Below are 17912 nucleotides of genomic sequence, written 5' to 3' on the forward strand. Positions count from 1 at the left end.
TGGTTTCCTCCCACAGTCCAAAGATGTGCAGGTTAGGTGGATTGGCCATGATAAATTGCCCTTAGTGTCCAAAATTGCCCTTAGTGTTGGGTGGGGTTACTGGGTTATGGGGATAGGGTGGAGGTGTTGACCGTGGATCGGGTGCTCTTTCCAAGAGCCGGTGCCGACTCGATGGGCTGAATGGCCTCCTTCTGCACTGTAAATTCTATGGTAATACTGGATCTATGATAATCACAGCCATGCCGCAGCCGGCAGACAAGAAAGCAGTGCTACGCTTCCTTGGCATGGTCAATTTCCTGGGGAAGTTCATTCCCAACCTTGCCTCCCACACGACGACTCTGCGCCACCTCGTCAAAAAGTCCACAGAGTTCCAGTGGCTGCCCACACACCAGCTGGAATGGGGGGAGCTCAAACTCAAACTCACCACTGCACCGGTATTGGCATTTTTCGACACGTCTCGTGCCACCAAAATCTCGACTGATGCCAGCCAATCCGGCATTGGAGCAGTGCTCCTGCAGCGGGATGACACGGCATCATGGGCCCCAGATGCCTATGCATCACAAGCCATGACCCCCACAGAGCAGCGCAACGTGCAGATCGAAAAGGAGTGCCGGGGCTTGCTAACCGGTTTAGACAAGTTCCATGATTATGTATATGGTCTTCCCCGGTTCACTGTCGAAACTGACCACCGCCCCCTGGTCAGCATAATAAACAAGGACCTGAACGAGATGACCCCTCGCCTCCAGCGCATCCTACTTAAACACAGGAGGTACGACTTCCAACTGGTCTACACTCCAGGGAAGGAACTCATCGTTGCGGATGCCCTATCCAGAGCAGTGAGCACGCCGCCAGATGCGGAGGGGTTCGTATGTCAGGTCGAGGCACAGGTGGCTTTCACATCGGCAAATCTGCCGGCTGACGACTCCAGTCTGGCCCGTATTCGCCGAGAGACTGCGGCCGACCCCCTTCTACAGCGTGTGATGCACCACATGACGGGAGGGTGGCTCAAAGGGCAGTGCCCACAGTTCTACAATGTCCGAGACGACCTGGCCGTCATTGATGGTGTCCTTCTGAAGCTGGACCGGATTGTGATTCCGCACAGCATGCGCAAGCTGGATCTCGACCAACTACACGAAGGCCACTTGGGGGTCGAGAAGTGCAGACGGAGGGCCCGAGAGGCGGTATACTGGCCGGGCATCAGTGACGATATTGCCAATATGGTGCTCAACTGTACAACCTGCCAAAGGTTTCAGCCGGCGCAACCTCCTGAAACGCTTCTGCCCCATGAGCTGGTGACGTCCCCCTGGGCGAAGGTGGGTGTGGACCTGTTTCACGCGCTTGGCATGGACTATGTCATCATAGTTGACTACTTGTCCAACTACCCAGAAGTCATACGCCTGCACGATTTGATGTCGTCTGCTGTCATAAGGGCCTGCAAAGACACCTTTGCTCGCCACTGCATTCCGATGACTGTCATGTCGGACAATGGGCCCTGTTTCGCCAGTCAGAAATGGTCATTGTTTGCTGCCTCGTATGGCTTCACACACGTGACGTCCAGCCCTCTGCACCCCCAGTCAAATGGAAAGGCGGAGAAGGGCGTTCACATTGCCAAGCGGCTCCTCTGCAAGGCTGCTGCTGCCGGGTCGGACTTCTGCCTCGCCCTGCTGGCCTATCGCTCGGCCCCACTAGCCACTGGTCTCTCACCAGCACAGCTGCTGATGGGTCGCGCCCTCAGGACCACTGTGCCTTCCATCCTGGCACCAACAATAGACCATGCTCTGGTACTGCATAGGATGCAACTGCAGCGCGGTCGCCAGAAGAGGTCATATGACACGCGGGCAACTGATCTTCCCGCCCTGGCCCCTGGAGACGACGTCCGCATCCACCTACCAGAAGGTGGCTGGTCAGCACCTGCCGAAGTTCCCCGACGCGTGGCTCCCCGCTCGTTCCTGGTACGCATGCCTGATGGATCCGTGTGTAGGCGCAATCGCCGGGCTCTTCGCCTACTTCCACGCTCGCAACGAGACCTTACACTGACGCCGTGTCCTCATGTGGTTCCTGATAGCGACTTCGTGGAGCTGCCTGCTACCATGCCCCTTCCGTCGCCGCCCGTGGCCAGGCCCGCACCTCAGCCGGTGGTTCCCGACCCACCCTTGAGGCGGACAACCCAAATTCGTCGCCCACCTACTAGACTGGACTTATGAGACTGTTTACACGTTGAACTCATGCAACCACTGCTTTAACATGTCTATGTTCTTCTCGTTACAGGCATTCGTTTTATCGTTCCACATTTCCACGTTTTTTTTTGTTGTGGTACAACCTTGTTTGTATGTCACACACAACATCGCCCCTTGTATATAGTTAAGCCCCATGTACATGCTGTAAATATTACACACACACATTTAGCTGCACTCAGTACACATTTCTATTTATAACCACGTACGCACATAATCTTGTAAAAAAAGGGGGGATGTCATGATATTCAAGTGAACATCACAGCACATACACACATACATAATGATAGACAGAGCAACGGACCAATTAGCACACATAACACGACAGCCAATCACAGACAAGAGCATACACGAAACACACTTCCTGGGCAGTCCATCAGGAGACGGCACAGGGCAAGGACCTCAAAGCCAGACACTCACACAGTCACCACGTGCTGAGTACCAAGTTTGTTATATAAATAGTTTAAAGGAATAAAACTGCGTTGTACCAATCGCAACCGTGTTGGTTCGTCTGTACCTCAGAGCACCTACCACTTCTGTAGGGAATAGACCAGCCTTTCATACAGCCTGCCTCTGCGCTTGGCAGCTTCTGTGGCTGCCTCCAAACGCTCTTCAGGATGGCTGGACCGACTCCAGCTCAAATTCATCTTCCTTTCATTCTTGTAACCATCTTTCCACAGTCTGATAAATTTCCCACGTTTCCCTTTCTTTTCCAAGAGGAGTGATGTGAGTGATGTACGGATGCATATTGTTATTCCAGTTGAACTGTGTGGTGTCAAGACAAGGGTTAGGGTTATTGGAAAGGGACAATAAGGAGGCCTGTTTAGGTCAGCTCTTAATGCCTATTATTAAAAAAGAATTCTAGCACATTGTCATAGAGTTTGTTTGACCAATCAGAACCAGTTCCACACTGTCCAATACCAGTATCCAGGAGTGATTCATACAAATGCATGAACAATGCCGCTGGGGATGAACTATTTCTGATGATTATATGTTCCTACCAGAGTAGAAATCACATTACACCCCTGAATTTCAGAACTGCTGACAGCAGTGATATTTAACGTTACATTTCTGATTTAATTTGCCTTACATTTTAGTCAGTCTGAAGTCCTGCTAAGCCAGAAAATGAAATTGACCTGGATTTTCATCACCGAGCTGGGTAATGGGAGTCAGAAAAACTCTTGTCCTGCCCCCCCACCCCCCACCTCAGTTAATGTATTTGCAGAGTCAACACGGTACACAGTGGTTAGAACAGTTCTGTGCGGAGTCTGCACGTTCTCCCTGTGTCTGCGTGGGTTTCCTCCGGGTGCTCCGGTTTCCTCTCGCAGTCCAAAGATGTGCAGGTTAGGTGAATTGGCCGTGTTAAATTGCCCTTAGTGTCCAAAAAGATTGGGTTAGGTTACTGGGTTATGGGGATAGGGTGGAGGTGTGGGTTTAAGTGGAATGTTCTTTCCAAGGGCCGGATAGAGATTTGATGGGCCAAATGGCCTCCTTTTGTACTGTAAATTCTATGATTCTATGATATGAGACCAGGGGAGTCATTCTCCGACCCCCCGCCGGGTCGGAGAATGGCCGTTGGCCGCCGTGAATCCCGCCCCCGCCCCCGCCGAAGTCTCCGGTACCGGAGATTGGGCGGGGGCAGGAATCGGGCGGCGCTGGTTGGCGGGACCCCCCGCTCAATTCTCCGGCCCGGATGGGCCGAAGTCCCGCCCAGAAATTGCCTGCCCGCCGGCGTAAATTAAACCTGGTATTTACCGGTGGGGCCAGGCGGCGTGGGCGGGCTCCGGGGTTCTGGGGGGGGCGCGGGGCGATCTGGCCCCGGGGGGGTGCCCCCACGGTGGCCTGGCCCGCGATCGGGGCCCACCGATCCACGGGCGGGCCTGTGCCGTGGGGGCACTCTTTCCCTTCCGCCTCCGCCACGGCCTCCACCATGGCGGAGGCGGAAGAGACTCTCCCCACTGCGCATGCGCGGGAAACTGTCGGCGGCCGCTGACGCTCCCGCGCATGCGCCGCATTTCCGCGCCAGCTGGCGGGGCACCAAACGCCATTTCCGCCAACTGGCGGGGCAACAAACGCCATTTCCGCCAGCTGGCGGGGCGGAAATCCCTCCGGCGCCAGCCTAGCCCCTCAATGTTGGGGCTCGGCCCCCAAAGATGCGGAGCATTCCGCACCTTTGGGCCGGCGCGATGTCCGTCTGATTGGCGCCGTTTTTGGCGCCAGTCGGCGGACATCGCGCCGTTGGGGGAGAATTTCGCCCAGGATCTTCATTGCTGGGAAGTGGGTGTGGGCTGGAGTCTGGCCTGTCGACCCGGGAAAGAGGTTAAAGGCAGCCACAGGGGCTCCCTGGTGCAGAGAACGGCTGTATAAAAGACCCACCTCGGTGCTGTGGGATTTGGTCCAAGTTAAAAGAAAAAGAAAAAGGCCCTCACCTTTCATACCCCTTCACCCTTACATACATCCTACACCCCATTGATGCCACCGCATGCCAGAAACTGCCCCCAATGGCCCTGCCATGCACCAACGATAGGATAAGGGCCCTCCTACACCAGCTATGGTCCCTCCTGCCGTCCATGTCAATGTAAAGCCCCCCCGAGCCACCCCCATACCAATGTAAGCCCTCACCCATACCCCATAGCTCCTCATATTCCCCCAAGGCCCATGCAGCCACACAATAACGCCTCGCGCAGCCCTAGCTAAGGCACTTCCATGCTTATTCATCCACAATTCACAGTATAGAACCAATGAACCCTACAGTGACATGAGGCTGTGTGAAGAAAAGCTTTCAAGAAATAGTCATTCATCGCTAATTTTCCACTTTCTCAAAGAAAAATACATTTTTATGACAAGGCAATAAAAGTGCAAATCATCCAGACCCTTTACATTTTCAATAGTTGAAACCACAGGCACATGAACTCTCTTAATCTTGTATGAATAAGTAGAAACATTGTGAAATTGAGAGGAGAGAGCAGTGGGCCCAGAGCTGTCAATCAAGTAATGTTTTCTATGGGGCTCAGGTATTTTAGTACTATAACGGCACTCACAAAAATCAGACAGTCCAAGAATGGGATCAGGAATCCTGGAATCAGGACACGCCCATCATTTCTGAAGGTTCCCCACCACATCCCAGCATTATTCCGATACATTGAAAATCCAAAATTCCAGCCTATTACATGCCTTTTCTTGAGAATCAAAATACTTAAGTCACTCCAAGCTACTGGCACCACAGTAGTGTTGCACAATTATCTCCCATATGAGATAGTCAGTAGCAAGTAGTGCCTGAATTCGACCAATCCCTGTACAATATATTTTGTTGCACAATAGCTTCTAGAAGAGGATGTGCAGTGGAAGAATTGGGAATAGCACTCAGTTCCAGCGGAACAACTAAATAATAATAAGAATGATTTTTTTTTTATGTAAGGGAGAGTGGTTAAGGGGAAATTCACTTTGGAACTCATTGTGCTAAAATTGGAAGAACCAGCACAATCTAAGAGCCCCAATATAGCTCCAGGGCCATCTGACTTCAATCCTTTCATTAAAAGTAAGAAAGCATTGGCAAAGCATTCTGTTTTCACCATGTCCTTTGCACAGTTTACAGACCCAACAGATGGATAAAGATTGGGAATAATGATGCTGACCTTTCAGCTGCCATACAGTTGCTATTTTGGTTTCCTTAGTACAGTTATTGTGAGCAGTCCCAGAGGACACATGTCTATTGCACAAAAATGCCACTCATCTCCCTCTGAGAATGCTGGAATGAATGGCTTGCTTGTTCAATAGATTTGTCAGAAACACAATGTTATTCTGCTCACATTTCATCATCCACTGCTGTTTAACCCTATCAAAGCCAGAAAGCAGCAGATCCGACAATTTGTTCTGTCATACCAATGGTGGAATAGATTGCACAATGTTGTATTGTAAGTTTTTTTTCTTCAAAAAAACTTTAATAAAAATCAAATATGGTCATTTGGATTTGAACTGGATGCAATGCATCAGACATGTCATACAGATTTGGAATAGAGAGATCAAACACGGGGTGAGCTGTAACGATTTGAAAAGAGGGAATGCAATGGAAAATAAAAGAAAAACGTACCAGAGAAGATGCAAGAGACTGGGACTGGCTAATGTCGCTGTTAAAAATCAGGGTCCCTAACAGTTCACTTTATACAAACATACATATGAACATATGAATTAGGAGTAGGATAGGCCATTCGGCCCCTTGAACCTGCTCAGTCGTTCAATAAGATCATGGCTGATCTGATTGTGGCCTCAACTCCACTACCCTGCCTACCCCCCAATACCCGTTGACTCCCCTGTTAGTCAAAAACCTATCTACATGTGTCTTAAAAATATCCAGTGACACTGCCTCCACTGCTCTCTGAGAAAGAGATTTCCATAGATTCACGACTCTCTGAGAAAAGAAAGCTCTCCACCTTATATGGGAGACTTATTTTTAAGCTGTGCCCCCTAGTTTTAGTCTCTCCGACAAGTGGAGACATCCTTTCAGCATCCACGTTGTCAGGTACCCTCAGGATCCTATGTTTCAATAAGATCGCTTCTCATTCTTCTAATTGGCAATGGATACAGGTCTACCATTTCTTCATAAGACAACTCCTCATCCCGGGAATCAGTTGAGTGAACTTCTCTGAACTGTTTCTCATGCAATTATGTCCTTTCTTAAATAGGGTGGCACAGTAACAGTGGTTAGCAGTGCTGACTTAGAGTACCAGGGATCTGGGTTAAATTCTGGCCTTGGGTGACTGTCTGTGTCCACCTTCTCCCGGTGTGTGCGTGGGTTTCATCTGGTTGCTCCAGTTTCCTCCCACAGTCCAAAGATGTGCAGGTTAGGTGGGGTTATAGGGACAGGGCCCAGGTCAGGTGCTCTTTTGGAAGGTCGGTGCAGACTCGATGGACCAAATGACCTCCTTCTGCACTGTACAGGTTCTATGCTAAGGAGACCAAAACTGTACACAGCAAAAGATATGGGACTGGATTCTCCGATTCTGAGACTAAGTGCAGACACCTGCATGGGAACGGTGGTGTTTTACGATCAAAAAACAGTGCAAAACGTCCAGTGATCCTCCGTCTGGTGGGGGGCTAGCAGGCACACAGCGTAGAACCTCAAGCCCTAGCTGAGGGTACAGCCGGAGAATTGCCGGGTTCGTGGCCGCTCATGCGAATGGCGGCCAGCAGCAGCCGTGCCGTGCAACATGACGCCTGCCGCGCGCGGACCTAGCCTGCCAAATAGTGACCCCCTTTGGCCAGGTTCACCACCCCCACCAGTGCCCCCAGCCCCCACCAAAGCCCCCCCTGCCCACGGATCGGCTCGCTCCCCCCCCCCCCCCCCCCCTGACAGTGGTGGCGCTGGATTTAATCCACAGCTGCCACGCCTAGTTCCGAAAAATAAATACCACACGCGACCGACGCCGTTGGGAACTTGGCCCATTGGGGGCAGAGCATCGGGGGAAGGCTTCAGGTAATGTCCTGAAGCCATCCGACGGTGTGCAGCGTACTCCTAGAGGGGAGTTTTGGAGGGATGGATCATCGCAAAAATCAGCGCCGCCCCCAATTTCGGCGCCAACGTGGATTCTCCAGCTGTTCGCCGGATGCGATTTTGGTGTCGGAGACCGGAGAATCAGGCGGAGAATCTCCCCAATGGTCTGTACAACTGTCACAAAACATGCCTACTTTTATATCCATTTATCTTGCAATAATTGAAAACATACCATTTACTTTGTCACGGCAATTTTTGGAGACCATGGGACTTCTTGCCCAATAGGATGGGAGTGTGCGCAGTTTAAAGGAATGTATGGATTGCTGTTGCCATGTCATGTAATAGTTTTCCTGTTTGTAAATACGTTATTGCCTTATTCACTGGTGGCCGCCTGGAGTTTTAATTACTCCACTTTCCTAATAACTTCCTGTAGCTGCATATTAACCTTCTGTGATTCATTAGGGGCAGCACAGTAGTATTGTGGATAGCACAATTGCTTCACAGCTCCAGGGTCCCAGGTTCGATTCCGGCTTGGGTCACTGTCTGTGTGGAGTCTGCACATCCTCCCCGTGTGTGCGTGGGTTTCCTCCGGGTGCTCCGATTTCCTCCCACAGTCCAAAGATGTGCAGGTTAGGTGGATTGGCCATGATAAATTGCCCTTAGTGTCCAAAATTGCCCTTAGTGTTGGGTGGGGTTACTGGGTTATGGGGATAGGATGGAGGTGTGGACCTTGGGTAGGGTGCTCTTTCCGAGAGCCGGTGCAGACTCGATGGGCCGAATGGCATCCTTCTGCACTGTAAATTCTATGAAATTTACCAGGATACCCAGATCACTCTGCATCTCAGAGTTAACCAACACTCTCCATTTAAATAATGTGCTGCTTTTCTATTCTTCCTGCTAAAGTGGACAAGTTCACATTTTCCCCCATTATAATCCAGCTACAAAGTTTTGCCCACTCACTTAAATTACCTAAATTCTTTTTGGGGACTTCTTGGGCGAAATTCTCCCCCATCGGCGCGATGTCCGCCGACTGGCGCCAATCAGACGGGCATCGCGCCGTCCCAAAGGTGTGGAATGCTCCGCATCTTTGGGGGCCGAGCCCCAACATTGAGGGGCTAGGCCGGCGCCGGAAGGATTTCCGCCCCGCCAGCTGGCGGAAATGGCGTTTGTTGCCCCGCCAGCTGGCGCGGAAATGCGGCGCATGCGCGGGAGCGTCTGCGGCTGCCGACAGTTTCCCGCGCATGCGCAGTGGGGAGAGTCTCTTCCGCCTCCGCCATGGTGGAGGCCGTGGCGGAGGCGGAAGGGAAAGAGTGCCCCCACGGCACAGGCCCGCCCGCGGATCGGTGGGCCCCGATCGCGGGCCAGGCCACCCTGGGGGCACCCGCCGGGGTCAGATCGCCCCGCGCCCCCCCCAGGACCCCGGAGCCCGTCCACGCCGCCTGGTCCCGCCGGTAAATACCAGGTTTGATTTACGCCGGCGGGACAGGCAATTTCTGGATGGAACTTCGGCCCATCCGGGCCGGAGAATTGAGCGGGGGGTCCCGCCAACCGGCGCGGCCCGATTCCCGCCCCCGCCCAATCTCCGGTACCGGAGACTTCGGCGGGGGCAGGGGCGGGATTCACGGCGGCCAGCGGCCATTCTCCGACCCGGCGGGGGGTCGGAGAATGACGCCCCTGATCTTCTCTTCACAACTTACTTGCTAGCAGCGGCGTGACGGCATTCGCGATGGCATCACCCATCAGTGATGCCGCGCGGCATCGCAGCACAAAAGACAGCCCCCCCCCCCCACCCCTGCATCGCAGCACAAAAGCCGCCCCCCTCCACCCGGAGACCCGTCAACATGGCTGCCCGCAGTGCCGAGGTTCCAGGGGCGGGACATCGAGGCGCTCCTGGTTGCAGTGGAGCAGAGGAGGGAGGCCCTGTACCCCGGACACGGCCGCAGGGTCGCCCCACGCCTCAGCCGGCGCCTTTGGAGGGAGGTGGCAGAGGCCGTCAGCGCCGTGGCCGTGACAGCAAGGACAGGCGTCCAGTGTCACAAGAAGATCACCACCAAGTGAGACCCCCCACTGCCTGCCCTCCTTTCCCCTTTATCCCCCATATCCCCTTCCACCATATCCCCCATATCCAATATCCCCCATATCCCCATTCCCCGATATCCACCACATCCCCCTTCTTCTGTATCCCATATCCCCCTTACCCATATCCCCTTCCCCCATATCCCCCATATCCCCCTTCGCCCCATATCCCCCATATCCCCTTCCCCCATATCCCCCTTCCCCATATCCCCCTTCCACCATATCCCCTTCCCCCATATCCCACCTGCCCCCTATCTCCGTCTGCATGTCTAACCATGCATGCTGTATTGCAGGACCAAACGTCGACCCACCCGTCCCCGCGGATGGCGACCGCCCCCAGGATGATCCAGGGCGGCCACGAGCCAGGGACAGACCTGGAGCACCAGGGAGACGACGCCCCCATCTAGTGCGAGTGCGGCGACGCCGGTGGGCCAAACCCAGCGACGAGGGGGGCAGCCACAGGAACAGGCCCCCGTCGCAGCCGACCCAGGACACACCTACCCAGGACACACCTACCCAGGACACACCTACCCAGGACACACCTACCCAGGACACACCTACCCAGGACACACCTACCCAGGACTTCGACGCACAGGACACTGACGCACAGAGGACGGATGGACAAGAATCACCACTCCAGGGGACCTTGGACTTTGGGTCGGATGAGGAGCACGACACTACGCCACTGCTGTCTCCTACACCCTCCACCATCGCAGAGACACTCACTTCAGTTGGGCACTTTAGCGATGAGGCATCTGGGACACTAATTGGTGCGCTCAACACAGCCGTCCCGGTACAGCAGGTAGAGGCAGGAGCAGCCGAGGGGCCGGGCGGTCGGAGGGCAGCCCAGCCCAAGCGAACATCTGCCGCCCAGATGGATCCCGGGTTCCTGGAGTTACCACACCCACACATAGATCCGATGCAGGCACAGACCAAGGGACGAGCGAAGGGGGTGACGGCCGGCTTGTGCAGCTGCAGACGCAGGTCGAGGCGTCCACCCGGGTGCAGGAGTAGGGAATGGTGCCGGTCATGCGTGCCACCCAGGCCGAAACCGCATGGGTGGCGCCCACGGTGGAGGCAATGGGTGCGACGGTGTCAGACATGGTTCGCAGTATGCAAAGCCTGGGGCGTTCCGTGTGGACGGCGTCCGTGGCCAAAGCCAGCCGCAGATCACAGAGGCGCTCAACGCCCAATCTCAGCAGGCCATGGCACAGTCCCAGCGTGCAATGGCCCAGTCTCTGCAGACCATGGCGCAGTCCCAGCAGGCCATGGCACAGTCCCAGTGGGCAATGGCCCAGTCTCTGCAGGCCGTGGCTCAGTCTCAGCAGGCCATGGCTGAGGGCATCGGCGCCATTGCACAGGTGCTGGCCAGCGTCACCAGACACAGACAGGGATGGCCAACTCCCTGAGCTCCATGGCTGCAAACTTGCAGACCCCTGTCGATACCAGCACGGGCCTCCAGGGCTGACAGTGCCAGGTGTCGGGGGGGCGTCGGATGCTCGGTCCGTTTGCATCCCCGACCCTTGTAGAGGCCCGGGGGCCATCGGGCACCCCGAGGGAGGAGGAGGTGAGCGCCAGTGTGTGTGTGAGGGGTGAGAGAACGTCGGCCTCAGGTGAGTGTGCACCCCCTCACCCCGGGTCACCCTCGCCATCCCCCCGGGCAGACAACGGCACCGTGCGCTGCAGTGGCATATAGGGCATCTGTCATTGCACGGATGCACCGGTGCACCGATGCCTGCGAGATACCGGACAGGTCCCCACTCGGCGCCTGGAATGACCCCGTGGCACAGAAGTTCAGGGCCACCGTAACCTTGACGGCCACGGGGAGAGTGTGTCTTCCCCCAGTGCCATGCAGTGCCAGGTGTGCCATCAGGTGGCAGATGTGTGCCACGGTTTCCCGGCTCATCCGGGGTCCCCTCCTGCATGCCCGGTCCGTGAGGTCCTGGTACGATGAGCGGGGCCGGTACACATGGGGTCTCATCGGGCGTCTCCGTCACCGTGTCACCACCACCACCTCCTCCTCTTCCTTGTCCTGTCGTGCGGGCGGCCCTCCAGCATGGACGGCTGCCACCTGCCTCCCTGCGGCACGCTCCTCTGCGGCAGCCTCCGCCGCCTCCCTGGCACGCTCCTGTTCCAGCTCCCCCAGGGCAACATGTGGAAGTGCGGCTCCCGCCACGGTGGCCAACATCGCTGGGTGATCACCAAGCATAACAGCCTGCAGAGGGTCGGGGGGATAGACGACATGTCGCCATTGCCCATACCACCCCTCCCCCCCGCAGCCAGGTGCCATGGGCTGCATGGTCGTGACTGTTGCCAGCTTGCACATGGCCAGCCGGACACACCCCCCCCCAACCCCGCCCCCCCCCAACCCCCCCCCCCCCCCCCCCCCCCCCACCCCCGCCCTCCCTCCCCGGCACGTACCTTCTCCAATCCACCCCCACCTCCTTGGCGGCACGCACCGTCCCCAACACCCCCCCCCCCCCCGCCCTCCCCCCCGGCACGCACCCCTCCCACCCCCCCACCCCCCCCCGGCACGTACCCTCCCCAACCCCCCCCCTCCTCCCCGGCATGCACGCTCCCCAATCCCCCCCCGGCACGCACCCTCCCCAACCCCCACCCCCCCCCCCCCCGTCTCCTCCCCGGCACGCACCCTCTCCATCACTCGCCCTCCCAGGCCCCCCTCTCCTCTCCGACACGCACCCTCCCCAACCCGCCCCCCATCCTCCCCGGCACGCACCCTCCCCAACCCCCCCCCTCTCCTCCCCGGCACGCATTCTCACCATCACTCGCCCTCCCAGGCCCCCCCTCTCCTCTCCGGCACGCACCCTCCCCAACCACCCCCCCCCTCCTCCCCAGCACACACCCTCCCCAACCCCCTCCCTCTGCTCCCTGGCATGCACCCTCCCCAACCACCCCCCCCTCCTCCCCAGCACGCACCCTCCCCAACGCCCCCCCCTCTGCTCCCTGGCATGCACCCTCCCCAACCACCCCCCCCTCCTCCCCAGCACGCACCCTCCCCAACCCCCCCCCCCACCCCCTCTGCTCCCTGGCACGCACCCTCCCCAATCCTCCCCTCTCCTCCCCGGCACGCACCCTCCCCAACACCCCCCCCTCCCCGGCACGCACCCACCCCAACACCCCCCTCTTCCCCCCGCCACGCACCCTCCCTAAGCCCCCCCCCTTTCCTCCCCGGCACGAACCCTCTCCATCACTCGCCCTTTCCGGCCCCCCCCCCCTCCTCCCCGGCACGCACCCTCCCCCCTCCTCCCCCCCCCTCCTCCCCGACACAAACCCTGCCCCCCCCCCCCCCCAACGACATTCTCCGAGGCGCGCGGCACGATTCACGACGACGGGATTTTGGGGGGGCCGGAGAATGTCGCGGAGTGGCCATAGGATTCTGCAACCCGCCGGGGGGTCGGAGAATCGTGCGCCAGAAATTTACATCCTTATGGAAATCATGAATGGGGTCATTGGGCATCTGATTGAAAATGACCCTTTTACCAAGGTATCTGGCCCCTGAGGTTGCAAGGCCTATCCATCAATCGACCTATCGAAAGGAAGAAAGCATCTAAGCAGCCCATAATGATTAAAAGATGAGACAGTCGTGAACCAAGGTCGCTGGGAGATTAGGAGTACAATTTGACGAATGATTTGCATCACTCATGAAGAAAGGCATTCTCTCAGTAACATTCTTCACATTAATCCTCACAAATAGAGAGAGACATTATTCCTGTCAAGGCATAAAAGACATTAATTAGTTTTCTTTGCCAACTAAAATGTCAATCTCAAGTCCGGAAATGGATGTGAGATTACTGTCAAAACAATCATATCAGAAAAATTAATGAAATGCACTGTGAATTACTCATACTAACAAAAAAGGATGAAGCAAGCATACAACTCCAGATTGTAATATATATGGAAATTACAGTACATCTGTATTACAGAATTATTACTAACATTTTTGCCTCGATCGCAATAGGAGTTTAATTAAGTATTCCACTTAAAGGATTTAGACTTATTGCTGAAGAAAAATTAACTCTGACATTAGAAGACAGGTTAAATCAATCATCCCTGTCGATTAAGCTGGTGACTGCACTTGTAGACATGTTGCAACTTAATTGTCTTTTTATTTTGCTCAATTTCAGTTCCATTTTAAATTAAAAGATATCAATCAATCGACTACTGTATATGTTTTGGCAGTCATCCCAGAACTGAAACTGTCACATCTAGCCTTGTTGTATTGGAGGAAAGTCTTTGAGACACCTACCCTCCGGGGCAGAGCCTCCAGGAATTAATTAACCTCTAGAATGCTTCTGCAAGCAACCCCAGAGCAAAATCATAGGGGCATCAAACAAAACTGTATCTTTTTTCCCCCATATTTTCTTTGAACATTTCCAGTAGTGTATTCTAAAGATATTGGAGATTGTCAAAGTTCTTTCGCTGTTAAAAAAAATCAATGCGATTGAACAAGAAGTCTGCTCCAAATTTCCACTACGGCATTAGGCCGCAGTGCACCTTGAAGATGGGTTCTTGGTGGGAATGTGGGTGTTGTGTGGTTTGAGGCAAATGGACATGTGGTGAAACCTCCAGGAATGCATCTAGCCAGGGTTGGCACACCCAGCTATGGCAATACCCAATTTAGAGTCTGCGAGGGACATTGAAATCTGCAGCAGGCAATAATATTTAACATGATCTCCCTCCATTAATGACGAGTTTCATTGATTGTAACCTGGAGTTTTCTCCTGTATCCCACCACTCAAGATCCACTTCGTCATCCATGCCCATTAATGCAACTGCCTACGAATGCTAGATGAAGCCTGGTGATGGTTCCTAGATACTAAGGAAGGGCTGAGCCTCCTGATGAAGGTAAAAAGCTCATTATTGACTTCCTCTCTCTGGGTTATGATCTGGTCCCTGATAAAGGCCTCAATCTCAACCAAGGCCTTGAGTAAATAGCTTTAACCTGATTACTTGAATTTTTTGCCACTGTCATGATGATCTAATTACACAGTTGCCTGGATATTCTTACTTCCAGGAGGGAATCCCTCCAAGCATAAATGATGACCCTAAATGGAAGAAACTGGATTGGGCTCATGGTCAGTTATGATGACCAAAGTCCCACCATGACAATGTCAAAGGGCATTAAGGAAACTCCAGTCCTATGTTTTCAGTAAAAATTCATATAGTTGCTTTGGAGAATTATTCTTTTGAAAAATAAAAAATAAATCATTCCCATAATGTCAGGACAACTGACAACAGTCTAATTATCTACAACGATCAGTAAACAGTTCTCTTGTACACCTGGAAGATGAGATTGGTGCTGCCAATTCTCCCCATTCCCCCATTACAGAATCCACAAGGCATCTGTGCTGTGATCAGGAAGAGATTGAAGTTGAGATTTACACAGTGATTGCTCTTCAGGGGCCTTAGAAGGTTGGGAGATGAAGCAGTCCAGTTCCAATAGATCCTGTATCCTCTTGTACGGGCTAAATAATGGGACTGAGTGGGTTAAGCAAGGTTCCAGCTGGAATCGTTAAAGCTCCTGGTTTTTAATCTTTTGAGCCCCAGTTGATCTTTTTATCTTTTAAAATGCTTTCCTGCTTCCATAGAGATCAATAATGTGATACGACTTGCCTGAAGCACCAGAATCATTCAGGCACAATAGTTGTAATATTAGATGTGGAGACCTGTAGTTTAATCTATACCCAATGGACCTAACATGCCGCAGTGCAGCATTTCCAGTGCACAATCTGTGTAAAGGTTTGTTAAAGATGCAGCTTTATTTAATTAACAAATCCTTCCTATTACACAATGTGGAGGTTCAGAGTAATGCCTGATATCCTTAGCACTTCCAGCAAGGTCTGTTCAGTTTGGCTGGCACAGTGGTTAGCACTGCTGCCTCAGTGCCAGGGACCCGGGTTTCATTCCAACTTTGGGTGACCGTGTGAAGTATGCACATTCTCTCTGTGTCTGGGTGGGTTTATTCCCACAGTCCAAAGATGTACAGGTTAAGGTGGATTGGTCATGGTCCCTTAGGGTGGGGTTTCAGGAATAAGGCGGGGGATTGGGCCTAGGTATGACGGGCTTTCGAAGGGACTGTGCCGACTCGATGGGCCGAATGACCTCCTTCTGCACTGTAGGGATTCGATGATTCTAATTCAAGTGGGCCCTATTTTTAAAGATATTGGGCAAAATTCTCCGTAATCGGCGCGATGTCCGCGGACCGGCGCCAAAAACGGCGCAAATCAGTCCGGCATCGCGCTGCCCCAAAGGTGCGGAATCCTCCGCATTTTGACCAGCCGAGCCCTAACCTTGAGGGGCTAGGCCCGCGCCGGATTGATTTCCGCCCCGCCAGCTGGCGCAAAAGGCCTTTGGTGCCCCGCCAGCTGGTGGCGCATGCGCGGGAGTGTCAGCGGCCGCTCACGGCATCCCCGTGCATGCGCAGTGGAGGGAGTCTCTTCCGCCTCCGCCAGGCGGAAGGAAAAGAGTGTCCCCACGGCACAGGCCCGCCCGCGGATTGGTGGGCCCCGATCGCGGGCCAGGCCACCGTGGGGGCACCCCCCGGGGCCAGATCGCCCCGTGCCCCCCCCAGGACCCCGGAGCCCGCCCGCGCCGCCTTGTCCCGCCGGTAAGAGAGGTGGTTTAATCCACGCCGGCGGGACAGGCGTTCTAGCAGCGGGACTTCGGCCCATCCGGGCCGGAGAATTGCCGGGGGGGGGGGCCCGCCAACCGGCGCTGCGCGATTCCCGCCCCCGCTGAATCTCCGGTGCCGGAGAATTCGGCAACCGGCGGGGGCGGGATTCATGCCAGCCCCCGCCGATTCTCCGACCCGACGGGGGGTCGGAGAATCTCGCCCTGTGTTGCATTCCTCGGCAACAGACTTTCCAACAATACCAAAACACTTTGTTGCAAATGAATGGGGTCATCCTCTTAACAACTTAAAGCTGTACATGGTGACCTATATAGAATTATTAAACAGCTATGGTATTTCAGATTCTGAAAGAGGATCAATAGAATAGCTCCATGCCATAGAGGTGATTGTACAGACATCCCAATCAAATATATTCAAATTCTTACACACACAGCCAGGATCTTGGATCTATCTGAAGGGACTAATCAGGGCCACATTAGACATCTGAGGAAGCCATCACTGAGCTTTGTACTCTCCCTAATCAAGATTTGGAAACCACTACCAACACAGGGGTGGTTTGGTCAGTGGTTCTTAAAGCTGCAGTTATTTTTTATCCTAAATACTCATTCAAACAAGTGTGGAGAATCGCTATCATATGTCAAACAAGACATTTCACTTGGAAAGCAGTCAATAGAAAAAATGATTTCTCCATTTGAAGGCAGCACAGTGGCCAGCACTGCTGCCTCACAGCGCCAGGGACCTGAGTTTGATTCCAGCCTTGGGTGACTGTCGAGTGAAGTTTGCACTTTCTCCCCTTGTTAGCATGGGTATCCTCTGGGTGCTCCAATTTCCTTCCACAGTCCAAAGCCTAATGAGATATGTGGTACAAGTGTAGTAAAGGGTTAACAAGAGAGACTACATGTAACTCAACACTAGATGGCATTACTAAGTGATCATATAAAAAGCTGCGTCTTTAGGCATGATGGGAGATTTCAATTGTATCACAGATTCAGTACTATTATTTTGTTATCTGTTACTCAGTAAAGTATGCAAACCTAATCAAGTTAAGCAGTGTAAAATAAATTAGTTTTGATTTAAACTTCTTAGTTTTATATCCTTTGTCAACACTACATATCTGGCTATCTTGGAGAGTAAGACAAGGAATGTAACACAAAGATGTGGATTGGCTTTGCTAAATTGCCTCAACTGTCCAAACGGTTAAGTGGGGTTACGGGGATTGGGCCTAGATAGGATGCTCCTTCAGAGGGATTGTGCAGACTCGATGGGCCGAATGGCCTCCTTCTATAGTATAGGGGGCGGGATTCTCCGAAATGGAGGCAGAGTGTCCGCGCTGTCGTGAAAGCCGTCACCTTTCACGACGGCGCGAAACGGGCGCAGGCACTACTGATTCTGGCCCCCACAGGGAGCCAGCACGGCGCTGGGGCGGTTCACGCCGCTCCAGCCTCCCTTCCCGGCGCCG

The 17912-nt window shown here is 54.0% G+C and overlaps 1 protein-coding gene across 2 annotated transcripts in view; it reads right to left on the minus strand.

Annotated features, from left to right (window-relative positions):
* Positions 1-13693: 13693 nt before the first annotated feature.
* The window catches only part of rrm2l (ribonucleotide reductase M2 polypeptide), a 63875-nt gene continuing 59656 nt past the window's right edge, over positions 13694-17912 (minus strand). For both annotated transcript variants that reach the window (XM_072501130.1, XM_072501128.1), the window contains exon 9: positions 13694-17300. In XM_072501130.1, the coding sequence (XP_072357231.1) occupies positions 17091-17300 (210 nt within the window). In that variant the 3' untranslated portion in view covers positions 13694-17090. The remainder of the gene's footprint in view (positions 17301-17912) is intronic.

The sequence above is a fragment of the Scyliorhinus torazame genome, chromosome 1 (genome assembly GCF_047496885.1).
Source record: "Scyliorhinus torazame isolate Kashiwa2021f chromosome 1, sScyTor2.1, whole genome shotgun sequence".
Lineage (NCBI taxonomy): Eukaryota > Metazoa > Chordata > Chondrichthyes > Carcharhiniformes > Scyliorhinidae > Scyliorhinus > Scyliorhinus torazame.